Source organism: Hemicordylus capensis, chromosome 4 (genome assembly GCF_027244095.1).
Source record: "Hemicordylus capensis ecotype Gifberg chromosome 4, rHemCap1.1.pri, whole genome shotgun sequence".
Taxonomy (NCBI): Eukaryota; Metazoa; Chordata; class Lepidosauria; order Squamata; family Cordylidae; genus Hemicordylus; species Hemicordylus capensis.
Window position 1 is genome coordinate 264,122,252 of NC_069660.1, and position 14,609 is coordinate 264,136,860.

General features: G+C 43.8%; 1 protein-coding gene across 1 annotated transcript in view; it reads right to left on the bottom strand.

Annotated features, from left to right (window-relative positions):
• Positions 1-14,609, bottom strand: part of GGH (gamma-glutamyl hydrolase) — a 27,161-nt gene continuing 12,552 nt past the window's right edge. The window contains exons 5-9 of the mRNA XM_053248540.1: positions 10,558-10,696; positions 7,270-7,376; positions 7,082-7,172; positions 4,614-4,751; positions 1-1,973 (exon numbers count right to left, since the gene is read on the bottom strand). Of these exons, the coding sequence (XP_053104515.1) occupies positions 1,852-1,973; positions 4,614-4,751; positions 7,082-7,172; positions 7,270-7,376; positions 10,558-10,696 (597 nt within the window). The 3' untranslated portion in view covers positions 1-1,851. The remainder of the gene's footprint in view (positions 1,974-4,613; positions 4,752-7,081; positions 7,173-7,269; positions 7,377-10,557; positions 10,697-14,609) is intronic.

Below are 14,609 nucleotides of genomic sequence, written 5' to 3' on the forward strand. Positions count from 1 at the left end.
TTAAAGCTATTGTAGCTTCCTTTATTAGAAAGTAAAAATGGTTTCAATAGATAAGGAATCAAACGGTATCTCCTTCCATTCAGGTACCTAGTTGAAAAACCAAGAGGAAAAAAGGGCTGCAGTAAACTAATGGGCTAAACAGCAACAACAAATAATACTGCATTACATTGCATATGTATTTTACATCCAGGTCTTCAGTTTTGATCCCAGCTAGTTGTAGGAGTCACGATAGATCCAAGTGCATTTATAAAACACAGTTACAATGAGGAATCAGTAGCCCTATGTTCTTTAAAGCTGGATCCTGACAGATAAAAACACATCTCTTTAAAGGTGGTTTTTAATTTGTATTAAATTTCTGTTCTATTTTAGTGAATGCTGCTTTCTGACTCAGTTCTTGTTTTACATTGTTGCAAGCTGTCTTGTGGGTTCTCAAAGACAAGATATATTTCAATATAAACAAACAGCAAATAAATCGACAGAAAATGTGAAATTAAGCCTGTGCCCCATCCAAGCACAGAGATTTCCCTTTTCATAAGCAATTATAGGAATTGCCTGCATTAGGATTGTGGGCACTGCCCACAATCCTAATGCCAACAACGTTTTACAAAACAAAGCCATCTAGTCCAAAGACCAAATGATCTTCAGGAATGTAATGGCTTTTACTAGACTTTTCAGTTGAATGGGAGTGAAGCAGAAATGGGAAGTAGAACTCATATGTTTTAGACAGGGATCCAGCTTTTCAATAGAAATCCTAGTTTGTGATAATACTATTCAGTAAACTTCACCTTGGAATGTTCAATATGGATGTACAATAGGTAGCAATTCAAACACAACTGCTGCTGAGCAGTGCTGTCAGCCAATTAAAGAAAGTATTCAATAGTAGGTGGCTCAGTGTGCATAAGGAAAAACATTCTTTTTCAGAAGGTTGACTACCTGAGAACCTTTACATCTTGCCATTAATAATAGTGGCTGACATTCAAATGCAGCAGTGATGATTTCCAGACTACCGCAACCCTCAAGGACATATTTTCATGATATACAATAGGCTTCAGGGGCAAGGGGAGATTGCTGAAAATCACCTCTTCCTGTCCATGCAATAGCACAGTGGTAGTCTGGAACTCAGCACTGCTCCACCAGCACAGTGCTACCCTGGATGTCAGCTACGGTAACATATGAGGAAACCCATCAAGATCATACATTCCGCCAAGATTTTTTTTTTTTTAGCACTAATTTCATCATGAGGTAAATTCATTCATTCCCATTCATGTGAAGACTGGCCTCTTCAATTTCATTTAATAAAATGCTAATAGTTCAATCATAGCAACAGTGTTAAATAGAACACTGAAATTCCACCCACATTCTCAAGTAGAACTTTACTGCAAACTAATTCAGAATTAGGGTGTGTGCAGGGAGGCCTGTTATGTCTTCACACGCATAATTCTGCTGTGAACCAGCCATCTGAGGAGTGGAATCGAAAGAGTGTAGGCTATGAACACAAGCCACCAGCCTCTTCTCTTGTCCTGAAGACAGGAGATATAGCACTCCTGTAGGAGCAGCACCCGACAATTTCAGTCCTTTCTCACTGAATTAGCAACTTGCAGGATGGGCCGCTTAGAAATTATCCTGGGCAAACATTACTAATTACAGTGCTCTTGCACAGATCCCCTTCATTTCACACAAGATCTTCTCAGAGGATTGTGCCATTGCAGAACAGAAAGTGGGACTCCACAGCGAACGTTAGAAAAAGAATTTAGGAAGAACCATAAGCAGAGTGACTTTTTGCTGTTCACAATGCACTCTATCAGTTTAATTCTGAAACGTGCTGCAGGTAAAAGCCACCTGGTTGAGAATTTAGTCAAAGAAATAAGCTTGCTCAAATGATGAAAATCTTCCAGTGAAGAGAGGATTGAAATTATAAATCAATGCATCCGTCTCACTCTTTTTGCTGGGAAACCGATGGTTGCTCTTCCGGGCTGCAAAAGATCACAGAAGGTACAACTTAAGCCAATGTTGTCAACTGTAAGGCCACAAATCGTCCAAGACCAGGTGCCAAAGTGTACATAGGCAAATACACACACACAAATATTTGTTCAACTCAGTGCTTAAGAAGAACATTAAAATATCCACAAAACCAAAAATAAATATTCAAATATTGTACACAAGTGCAGAAATTGCAAATGAGACTTAAAGGTTGCATCATGAAGAGATAAAATTAAATTTCTCCACCAGACGTGTTTAGGCCTGTCCCAGGTTTTCTTCTGAAGCCTTCATACATCAGTTTCAGACCCGAAGTCTGCTAACAAACTTGTACAAATCCGCAATACAAAATATTTATTATTAAAGTTGCTCTTTCCAAGGGTAAATACTACAGTTGCAGAATATATCAGCACAGGAAAACCACATTATACATGGAACCACTATTCGTGGTTTCATGTATCTGTGGGTGTCAAATAGACATCTAACTTCCTTATCTGCAGATATTTATTTATTATTTATTTATTATTAAAAAATTTATACTGCCCCTCCAAAACGCTCAGGGTGGTTTACATTAAAACACCATTAAAATCAATTAACAAAACAAAAATTATAAACTACATAAAATAATAATTAACAATTAAAACATCATAACACCACTTAAATAGCCAAAACAATTTAAAAACAAGTTTTTAAAAGCTGAGAAAGCTTGGTTAAAGAGATGCGTTTTCAGTAGTTTCTTAAAAATTGCCAGAGATGGGGAGGCTCGTTTCTTATTAGGGAGCACATGCCATAATCTTGGGGCAGCAGCTCAGAAGGCCCGTCTCTGTGTAGCCACCAAACGAGTTGACGGCAATTGGAGACGGACCTCCTCAGATGACCTCAATGGGTGGTGGGGCTTGTACTGAAGAAGACGTTCTCTTAAATACCCAGGGCCTAAGCATTTTAGGGCTTTGTAAGTTATAACTAGCACTTTGTATTTTGCCCGGAAACCTATTGGCAGCCAGTGTAGCTCCATCAACAGAGGAGTAACGTGGTCTCCCCGAGATGACCCAGAGACCAACCTGGCTGCCGCATTCTGAACCAACTGAAGTTTCTGGACTACATACAAAGGCAGCCCCACATACTGTGCATTACAGAAGTCCAGTCTGGAGGTTACCAACAAATGTACCACTGTTTTGAGGTCACTGATCTCGAGAAACGAACGCAGCTGGGGTATCAGCCGGAGCTGATAGAAAGCACCCCTGGCCACCGCCTCAACCTGAGAAACCAGGGAGAGGTGTGAATCCAGAAGTACTCCCAGACTGCGAACCTGTTCCTTTTGGGGAAATGTGACCCCATCTAGAACAGGCAGATCAAAATCATCTCTTGAGTTCTGACCTCGCACAATAAGTACCTCCGTCTTATCTGGATTCAACTTCAGTTTATTCTCCCTCATCCAGCCCATTACTGCTTCCAGGCAGGTGTTTAGGGAGGACATGCCAACTCCTGAAGAGGTTGGCATGGAGAAATAGATCTGGGTGTCATCAGCGTACTGGTAACACCCAGCTCCAAATCCCCTGATGATCTCTCCCAGCGGTTTCATGTAGATGTTAAAAAGCATTAGAGAAAGTATGGAGCCCTGGGGGACACCATACTTAAGCTCAGATTTTGAAGAGCAACAATCTCCAATCGACACCGTCTGAAATCTGTCTGAGATGTAGGAGCGGAACCACTGTAAAACAGTGCCTCCCACCCCCAACATCCTCAGGCGTTCCAGAAGGATGCCATGGTTGATAGTATCAAAAGCCACCGAGAGATCCAAAAGGACCAACAGAGTCACACTTCTAGATACAAAAGGGTTAAAAAAAACCCCACATATCTGCAGTTCCTAGAAGCCTGGAAATGACCGCAGAAGCAATTTCCAGTTGCCATTTTGTCTACAGGAGCCATTTTGTGGCTCATTTTGGCAATATATATATGAATGAAAAAGATCATTGACATTTGGGACTTGGTAGGACATTGCTGGATGCCAGGAGACCTGTGGAGCATGGTATGACACTATTTGGCCAGTTTTTGTGATTTGGAGTTTTATTATTATTTTTGTCTGGGAACCTAACCCCCACATTCCCATAGACTCATTGTCTGTGGTTTTGTTACCTGAGGTAACCTGCAGGAATGGAACCCATGCGGATAATGAGGTCCACCTGTCCATCATTAAGACTCCAAGTTATGGCAAATGTTACATGTTCTCTCAAGTCTTAAAGGAGATAACGTGGCAGAATTTGGAATCTACCTTGAAAATGGGGTATCAATGTATTAGCACTCCAGCTAACCAGCCATTCAGACTACTGGTTTCAAAAATGCTATGGTTCCTTTGAAATGGTCAAGGAACAGATTAAAAATCAATATTGCCTTCTGCAATATATGGATTTAAAGGTGGCATTGTCATATTCTCCAATATTTCTTTAATCAAAAATGTGATTGTATTGTTACTTTAACTATTCTGTTTATATTTTTACTTTGTAGCGCTTAGAAAAGTTTTCTCAGCATGCAACAATGAACTTAGAGACCATACGTGTGTCTGCTTCCCCTATCAAATAAAATTTCACTATCTTTGTCTGTAAACTTAAAAACCAGTCCTTACAGAGACTCCTTACCTTCATTAACGAAGAAATCAGCTATGTAATATGTTGCTCTTATAGCAGATCGGGAATGTGGGATGCCTGTTGAGTTCTTCCATTCAAATGGATTTTTCTCTGGATGCCACTGGACACCATAAAATGGGTATCTTGAAGCTACAAAGCAAAAGATTTTTCACTGATGTATGCAAACAAGACAAGGGCTTTTCTTAAATATTTATATATGCAATTTTATCACTCTATCATAAATAGGAGGGATATCACATAAGAACTACTGGCTGACATCTGGATTAAAAGCTGCTGAGTTTTGGAATAAAGGCACATGGGTACTTGCACACAGTCCTCAGGGACATATTTCTAGTTTGCACAGAGAGCTTCCAGGAGAAGGTAAGATCCAAGAAAATCTTCCCTCGTGGTGTGAGTATCAGAGCTGGAGCGCAGTGCCACACATGCTTCTATTCTGGATGTCAACCACTATCTCAGGAGTAGACAACCTTTGGCTCTCCAGCTGCTGTTGAACCACAACCCCCATCAACACCCACCACAATTAATTGTGCAGGGGATCATGGGAGCTGTCGCTCAACAACAGCTGGAGTGCCGAAGGTTGCCTAACCTTGCACTATATATATAGGAACAAGAAGAAGTGGAATTTATATCCAACATGGACATAATTCATGGTGATTATCTTTATTTAGCAGGGGAGAACAACTGGCCCTATCCATCCCAAGTACACCATCCCTACAATGGCTATTGCTGGTGTCTATCTTAGGTTTCATTTTCAGATTGTGAGCTCTTTGGGGACAAGAAGCCATTTTATTTATATCCATGTAAACATAATATACAAGACTAGCGCTTTGGGAACATTTGTTGAAAAGTGGTATATGTATTCATCACATTTGTATTTATACAGTGCTTTACAATGTTCAAAGCATTTACGTTATCTTTTTGTAAACATTACACACCTCTCTAAGGTAGGTCTGTGATTATAGCCATGTGGTGGATGGGGAGGGGCTGAGATAGAGGGAAAGTAGTTTGCCTAAGACCAGGGCTGCACAACTTTGGCCATTCTGCAGATATTGGACTACAATTCCCATAAACCCTGACTACTGGTCATTGTATCTGGGAATGATGTGAGTTGTAGTTCAACAATAGCTGGAGGGCTGAAGTTCCACAGTCCTGCCTAAGGCCATCTTCTGGATTAACAGCAGAAGCAAGATTCAAACTAGGTTCTTCCCAAATCCTAACTCAAGCACTTAGTCTTACACTAGTTTCCATTTTTACAATATGTCAGTGTAATAATCAAGCTGTTCTGGCATACATCTTGATGGCATGTAAACTCTGCTCTCTATCTTGCCTATTCCTATACTGCCAAGACCTAAAACTGTGAGTGTTAAGGAACATGGAGTTCCATAGTAGCTTGAAAATCATCATCATCATCATCATCCCCCTTTATTAGCCACCCCATAACAAATTGTTCTCTGGGCAGCTCACAACACAGCATTAGAAGGAGGGAGGAGAGCTGGTCTTCTGGTAGCAAGCATGAATTGTCCCCTTTGTTAAGCAAGGTCCACCCTGGTTGCATTTGAATGGGAGACTACATGTGAGCACTGTAAGAAATTTCCTTTAGGGGATGAGGCCGCTCTCGGAAGAGCCTGAATGCAGAAGCTTCCAGGTTCCCTCCTTTGCATCTCCCAGATAGGGCTGAGAGAGACTCCTGTCTGCAGTCTTGGAGAAGCTGCTGCCAGTCCGGGTAGAATTTTAATGCTAAGCTAGACGGACCAATGGTCTGACTCATTATATGGCAACTGCCTATGTTCCTAAAACGTCAAGTAAAAACACATACCTTGAAAGGTACAAACAAGTCATCAGTAGTGATAATATGTGCACAAAGGTATTGTAAAATATAACCTTGAAGTCCTATTTTTGTAACAAGATCATCTCAAATGGATCAAGTCTTTGCACCCCCACAAGAGAGAATTATAGGATAAAGCCACCATAGTAGAAGAGATTTACTACAAGCAAAAGGTTCCACCTCCAACTATACATTATGGCTGATTCAAAGCAACAACAGCCTTAGGTTTCCTCCAACTCCTATTTCCCGAGTTATGCAATATGCATGGTATGACATATTTCTACCATGACTGTTTTCATCCATGCTTCACTTCACTGACTACAAGTACACAAGAAGCTGCCCTATCAGTCCCTTGGTCCATCTAGCTCAGTATTGCCTCCTCCAACTGGCAGCAGCTCTCCAGCGTTTCAGACAGGAGTCTTTTCCAGCCCTACCTGGAGATGCCAAGCACTGAACCGAGGACCTTCTACACGAAGACAGAATGATACACATTTGCCATGACTAAGCTTTACAGGGAAAGTGGGAGGGCAAGAATACTTAGGTCTATTGCTTGTGGCAATGGCCATGTGTCAGGCGCAGCATCTGGTCCTGACCAGAACGTGGGGCTGAACCTACCATGATGGGTATACGTTACCTTCCATGGTGGATATAAATTCCACACCGGCATGAACGTTCGTTGTCAAGATCTTGTAGAATTTGTGCAACTTCTCATTATTTGTAAAGTTCTGCAAAAGAGAGAAAAAAAGGATCTCATTAAAATCTGCATCTACATTTAAAGAGGCAATTTTAATCTCAGTCATTCGATTACAATGTTGTGATCACCTGCACCGAAAGGCTCCAGAAATGAAAATTTGAAGTCAGAGGCTCAGTAGCTAATGATTGCAACAAACTGTCTGGGAAATCCTGGAACATCCTGCTGCCTTTGGCACCTTATCATGAGAAAGACAAGAAGAGGCAATACTGTCAGCCGTGGGATGGTTCTGTGTTTCTTTAGATCAGGGCTGCTCAACTTTGGCCTTCCTACAGATTTTGGCCTACAGCTCCCATAATTCCTGGCTATTAGCCACTGTGGTTGGAGATTATGGGAGTTATAGATCAAAAACAGCTGGGGGGCCAAAGTTGAGCAGGCCTGCTTTAGATGTATGATCTTCACTGTCCACAAGAGCTCAGGCAAAAACCACCTCACAAGGGCTATTTGGAAACCACAGCTGGAGCTCCATTCAGAAAAACCATTTATATTCATTAAGGTGGAGACAATGGCAATACATGCAGTACTGGCAGAAACCACAGTAAATCTGTAATAAACCATTATCATACACATATCCCATAAGGACCTTCTGTAAACTCCTCTTGCTCATGGTTTGGCATGCAACTATTTTTATCTAAGCTTAAGAACTCAGAAGCACCCTTTGAATAACATATTTCAGTGAAGTTCATAATGGCTAACATCCAACACAGTACTATGCCCTTCATCCAGCACGGCTGCCCCAAATGGAGAAAACTGCAGAAGCGACACCCATTCTTAACAGCACTGAGGCCGCCTTAAGAGCCCACAGCAGCAGCAGCCACCCCAGAGTGCAGAGTTATGGCTCCATAATGCTGTGGACGAGCATCACGTCAGCCACTTTTTCCTTGAGTGCTATACTCTCGTGAGTGTAGATCTAGTAGATATGCTGTTTGCAGTTAATGGAGGTGGCCCCCTTGCTGCAGGGGGAGAATGGTGCACTGATCTCTAGCGGGGTGGGGGGTGGAGTGCATCTGGAAGTGCAATCATCACCATGCTCTAAGGGAAGTGCTTCCACTGCAGTCTAAGGGTTAAACTACATCAGATTAGTGCTTCCATTTCTACCCTTTTAGAAGTGTAAACAAGTGCCACGGGGAAGCCCTGTCCAGACTTGGTCGGTGGTAGGGAGAAGGAATTAACCCTCTGGCCCCAGTTCAGACAGACCTGTTTCTTCCAGGAATAGGAGTTCCCATTGGTATCAATGGGAACTTTTTTATCCCTGGGTGAAAACAATAGTCACAGGTGGGGGGCAGTGAGAGAGAGAGAGAGAGATGTGCTCCAGATGAAGACCATGGTGGAAGCCAAGGACTAACAAACCTCTCCTTCACAGTATTACCTCCTAGCAATACTCAATCAATCAATTTAATCAATCAGCCTAGCAATACTCTCTTACTTACAGGTTATAAAGACAAAAACCCATGGAACCACTAATCTCATGCCAATCATAACAAGGCATTTGCATATTCTTAGACTGCAGTAAAGCCAACCACAGAAGTGGCTCTTTGTAACCTGTAACTGGATTCTAAATAACCAGCCGAACCCAACCCCAGCGTTAAGGGCACAGAACCATTCTGGTGTAGATGCCATTAGTTCCTCCGCCTCCTTCTTGCAGCCTCATAAAGCCCCTTCTGCAGCACAGCAGAAGAGAGAGAAGAGCTGGTCTTGTGGTAGCAAGCATGACTTGTCCCCTTAGCTAAGCAGGGTCCACCCTGGTTGCATATGGATGGGAGACTAGACATGTCAGCACTGCAAGATATTCCCCTCAAGGGATGGAGCCACTCTGGGAAGAGCAGAAGGTTTCAAGTTCCCTCCATGGCTACTCCAAGATAGGGCTGAGAGAGATTCCTGCCTGCAACCTTGGAGAAGCTGCTGCCAGTCTGTGAAGACAATACTGAGCTAGATAGACCAATGGTCTGACTCAGTATATGGCAGCTTCCTATGTCTGGAGTAGTACTCTAGTCAGTAGCGACCGATGCAAGTGCCGCTGGAAAGCGGGGGGAGGCGGCAGTGAGAGGCACCTTTAAGAGTCAATTAGTAGGTGATTACCTCGACACCTGAAAGCTGCTCTGAACAGTGGCGCACCGCCCAGAACCTCCTAGAGCAGCAGATCAGCTCTGCCACTCACGTGGCAGAGGCCATTTGCATAGCCAGAAAATGGCCTCCACATGTGTGCAGAGGCCAGGAGAGTGGTGGAGCCGAGAACCTTCCTAGCAGGAGGTAGGGGTGTGCATGGAACCGCGGAGCTGTGGTCCGGCACTGGGGTGGGGGGCTCCATTAAGGGTGTGGGGGGGCTTTACTTACCCCTCCTGCGCTTTCCACCTTTGGCGCCGTAATTATTGTAAAAATCCCGGCGGCAGGATCCCTCGCCGCCCGCTTCAATTGACGACGATGGCTCCTCCGTGGTAAAAAAGGCTTCCTAAAGAATTTTGCAGATGGCAGGGAAGGGGGTGGGAGGACATCCCCCTGCCGCCCGCCCGTTTCTAGAGAGTGAGCGGTCGGGTCCGGGGCGAGATTTAAGGGGGCAGCAGGGGGCTTCAAGGGGGCAGCAGCAGCAGGGTCTTCAAGGAGGCTTCAAGGGGGCAGCAGGGAAGTATCCTGCTGCCTGATTTTTTTTACCACGGAGGAGCCATCGTCGTCGATTGAAGCGGGCGGCGAGGGATCCTGCCGCCGGGATTTTTACAATAATTACGGCGCCAAAAGTGGAAAACGCGGGAGGGGTAAGTAAAGTCCCCCCCCGCCCTTAATGGAATCCCCCACCCTACCCTTCTGAACCCCGAACCATCCATGTCCGGACCAGTCCGGAGGCCAGTAGAATGGCCTCCGAACCGGTCCGTGCACATCCCTAGCAGGAGGTGCTGGATGCTGCTGCTCAGAGCGGCTTTCAGGTGCAGCAGTAGCAGACATAAGCACCTACTAATTTACACTTAAAAGGTGCCTCCTCCTTCCGCCCCCACCCCCTCAGCGGCACCCGCACTGGGTGCTACCGACTCTAGCACAGGCTGTCTGGCACCAACATGCGGTTACCAAAAAGGGGGCTCTTCACCCAGACCCTGTCCTCTGCTGATGGTCTTTACTTGGACACAGTATCAGGCCAGAAACATGTTCGATCTAAGCCTAAACATCCCCAGCCCTCAAATATATAAATCCAATCAATCAATCAATCAATCAATCAATCCAAGTTTATTCCAAGCCACTATTTCTCTTTGGCTGTTAAAATGTACTAGTTCAATTTCTCCAAGTTTTCTTCAACACAGAGAAGAGTTGTGTGAACTAAAACTGAAAGAGTGTGTGGGGCAGGGGGAAGGACTCTTAACAGGAGGTTTCACCTTCAGTAAAGTTCAGTGGGAATGAAAATCCATCCGTGTTAGTCCAAGTGAGCAAGTCTTCCCCACTGGTGAGATAGCTGAGCAACTGGTGGCCCAAGCACGTCCCCCATACAGGAAAATAGTCTCCTCTCTCATAAGCCTTGAAAACAACCACAAGGAAAAACAAAAGACCAATAAGCAGATTAATACAGCCAGATCTTAGATATCTGCATTTCCCACAAGATGTTTGTCACCTTCTAGACAAGAGAATGATCAACCAGGACGGCAATAATATCATTAGAAGCAATGTAGCTATGAGAGGGCAGGTTTGGGGAGAGATTCTGGGGGCCATGCAGGAACATTCCAGATCCCCTCCCTGAACTGCCTGCTTTTTAAAAGTTAAAAACCAAGATGCAAGCCTCCAGCCCGTACAATTATGGAAATAACAGAAACACACTTAGGCAATTTGCACTCAATTGCTCAGTAATAATCAGGACTGTTCCTGCTTCTGAATTCGGATCCTAGTTTGATTATTGTCAACGATTTGACAATTTTGTATTGTCAAATGGTATTGCAAAAGCTGAACAACTCTCAAACACGCCAGACTTTTGTGGTGGCCTGCCCAGTCAGGGGTCCACAAATACAACGAGCAAGTTGGCAATGGTGATGACATACTTGAGTCAGGCAACTGCCCAGCTGAGCACAAAGTGGAAGACTGGAAGAGAGATGGCCTCATTAAGGATGTGCATGAACCAGTTCCGAGCCCCTTTATAGACCTCCAAACTGGTTTGAAGGTCTGCTGGTTCAAAGGCGTGGGGGGGGGAGGGATAGCATTAAGGACCGGGGAGGGTGATCTTATCCCTCCTGCCATGTTTCCCCTGCCAGTGCTGTGTCCAGTGTGGTAGCAGCATAACTCCTTGCCATCTCGGTGTATGTCAGACCGGAAGTAGCCAGAAGTGCTCGGTGCACACATTGTGCTCGTATGTGTGCATGTCACGATGTGCACACCGAGCACGTCCAGGTACTTCTGGTCCAACATACACCAGGGCAGCAAGGATGCATGCTGCCTCCTCACAGGGACTGTTTTTAGACACAGTGCCGGCAGGTGGGGGGGGGGGACACAACGGGGGTGGGGAAATATGAGCATGCTCCCCGCTCCTTAAAGCTGTCCACCCTCATCTTCGAACTGGCAGGCACCGGTTCTGTGCACAGCACTAGGCCTCGTTTCTCGCTTTGGAAACTCTTGGAAGAAGAAGGAAGTCACACTGTTGCAGTAGTGGGCTCTCCTTCACTTGAAATTTTCAAACAGAGGCTGGCAGCCATGAAGGATGCTATAGCATTTTCCAGTACTGAGCAGGAGCCTAGACTAGAAGTCCTCCAAGACCCCTTCCAGCTCTAATATTCTATGACATGGTTATAGGTATCTATGGTTCTAGTATTCTATGACATGGTTCTAGGGTGCCTCATTTCACTGTGACATGAGGCTTGATTCCTGCTTCTTTCTGCTCCTATCTGTGCAAAGAAGGGGGAAGGTCAACAATGACCACCAATAATCGTAGGCTACAAAGACTGCTGAGCCATTGTTTGTGGCAAGAGCAGTCCTGTCCTTCAGGCCCCAGAGGTACACCTAGGTAATTTTGAAGCCTGGACCTAAAGGCCTTTGGATACTCCCCTGCTGCAAGTTAAGCATCATTTTTTAACACGTAGGTTCTTGAGGGCACAAACCACACCACGTAGAACAGACTAAAGAGGATTTGGGGGCCCCAGAGGGTGTGCAGGCCCTGGATTTCGGCCCTGAAGTCCAGGGATAAGAGCGCCTCTGTCAGGCCCAGGTAGCATTATCTGCTCTGCTCTCAGATTTGGTCTGTGAGGTTGGTGCTTCTGGGAAGGCCAAGCCAGCCATAACTACCAGGGACATCAGCGAGGGAGGAGGACAACTCCTCAAGACCCATGAAGATCCTCACTGCCATCAAGCCAATGTGGCCCTCCAGAGTAGACATCATGCACAGGATGGAAGCTCTACAGGTGGAAACCCATCCCTGCTGAGACTAAAGACAAACCTCAATTGTTTTCACAACAGAGGGAAGTAGGCAGTGGGGTCCCCCAGGGATCAGTACTGGGACCAGTGCACTTTAATTTGTTCATAAATAATCTAGAAGTTGGGATAAGCAGCCAAATTTGCAGTTGACACTAAACTATTTAGGGTAGTGAAATCTGCAAAAGATTGTGAGGAGCTAAAAAAAGTTCTCTCCAAAATGGGGGAGTGGGAGACAAAATGGCAAATGTGGTTCAATCAAAGCAAATGTGAAGTGGAGCATATTGGGAGTGGGGGGGAAATGAACTTCACATATAAGCTGATGGGATCTGAGTTGCTGGTGACTGACCAGGAGAGAGATCTTGGGTTGTGGTGGACAGCTCACTGAAAGTGTCAACTCATTGAACAGCAGCTTGAAAAAGTCCAGTTCCATGCTAGGGATCATTAGAAGGGGATGGAAAATAAAAATATTATCATGCCCATGTACAAATCTATGGTGTGGCCACATTTGGAGTACTGCGTATAATTCTGGTCACCACATCTGAAAAAGGATATTGTAAAACTGGAAAAGATGCACAAGAGGGCAACCAAGATGATCAGGGGCCTGGAGCACCTTCCTTATGAGGCTAGGCTATAGTGACTGGGCTCTTTAGTTTGGAAAAGAGGCAACTAAGAGGAGACATGATTGAGGTGTATAAAATTATGCATGGAGAGGAGTGAGAAGACAGAGAGAAATTTTTCTCCCTCTCTCACAACACTAGAACTCATGAAACAGAAGGTAGGGAAATTTAGGACGAACAAGAGGAAATACTTTTTCCATGCAGAGCATAATTAATTATGGAATTCCTTGCCATGGCATGTAGTGATGGCCACCAGCTTGGATGACTTTAAAAAGGGCTTCACAAATTCATGGAGGACAGGTCTATCAATGGCTACTAGTCTGATGGCTGTGGGCCACCTCCAGCCTAAGAGGCACAATGCTTCTCAACACCAGTTGCAGGGGAGCAAGAGTAGGAGAGAGGGCATGCACATACCTCCTGCCTGTGGTCTCCCCAGAGGCATCTGGTGGGTCACTGTGTGAAATAGGATGCTGGACTAGATTGGCCTTGGGACTGATCTAGCAGGGCTGTTCTTATGTTCTTCATTTTAAAAATAAATAAATTGTAGGCCACTTGGAAGACCCAGATGGTGGAAAGGAGGCATATAAATATCTTATAGAATCAACAACATTCATAGATATATTCTTAAGTCCACCTTTCCCAATCAGAAAATGTATGGCTGTGGACCTGACTGTTAGCACTCTAGATCTATGACTGATATGGTTCCATCCTTGCACTTTGTTTTATGTGTCTCATTCTTTCATACTAGGCTGATTTAGCTATCAATGCTGGATCAGGGCAAGCGCCACAAGAGTGGAAGACGGGGTGGAGTCTACAACTTTAATTTACACTGTTAAGATTTCCACTTCATCTAGATACTAGTAAATTATAACTTCTACCATGGTGGTACCTAAAAGCTTAGCAAGAAGACTTTTTACAGAATCAATAGATTATTTTATTTATTTATTTACATTTATATCCCGCTCTTCCTCCAAGGAGCCCAGAGTTAACAAATTATATGTAATTATTTAAGTTAACAAATTATTTAAGTTAACAAATTATTTAAGTTAACAAATTATTTAAGTTAACAAATTATTTAAGTTAAGTTATTTATTAATTATTTAAGTTAAGTTATTTATTTAAGTTAACAAATTAAGTTAACAAATTATATGTAATTAATTTGTTGAGATAAAATAAAATCAGATTATATGTAGACAGTAAACCTGAGCAAAATAAAGCAGGAAGAGACTTTGCCACCACATTAGAAGTATCTATTATCTCAATAAACATACTTTTATTTTATAGCTTACCTGATAGATTCATAAATAGCTACATAGTACGAATTGTTTCAGAAGATGCAGGCCACAAAACAAAGTTATCACAAGTAATAAAGAAGAGAATGATACTTAATGACAGCTATTTTAAAAGAAATGTAGGTG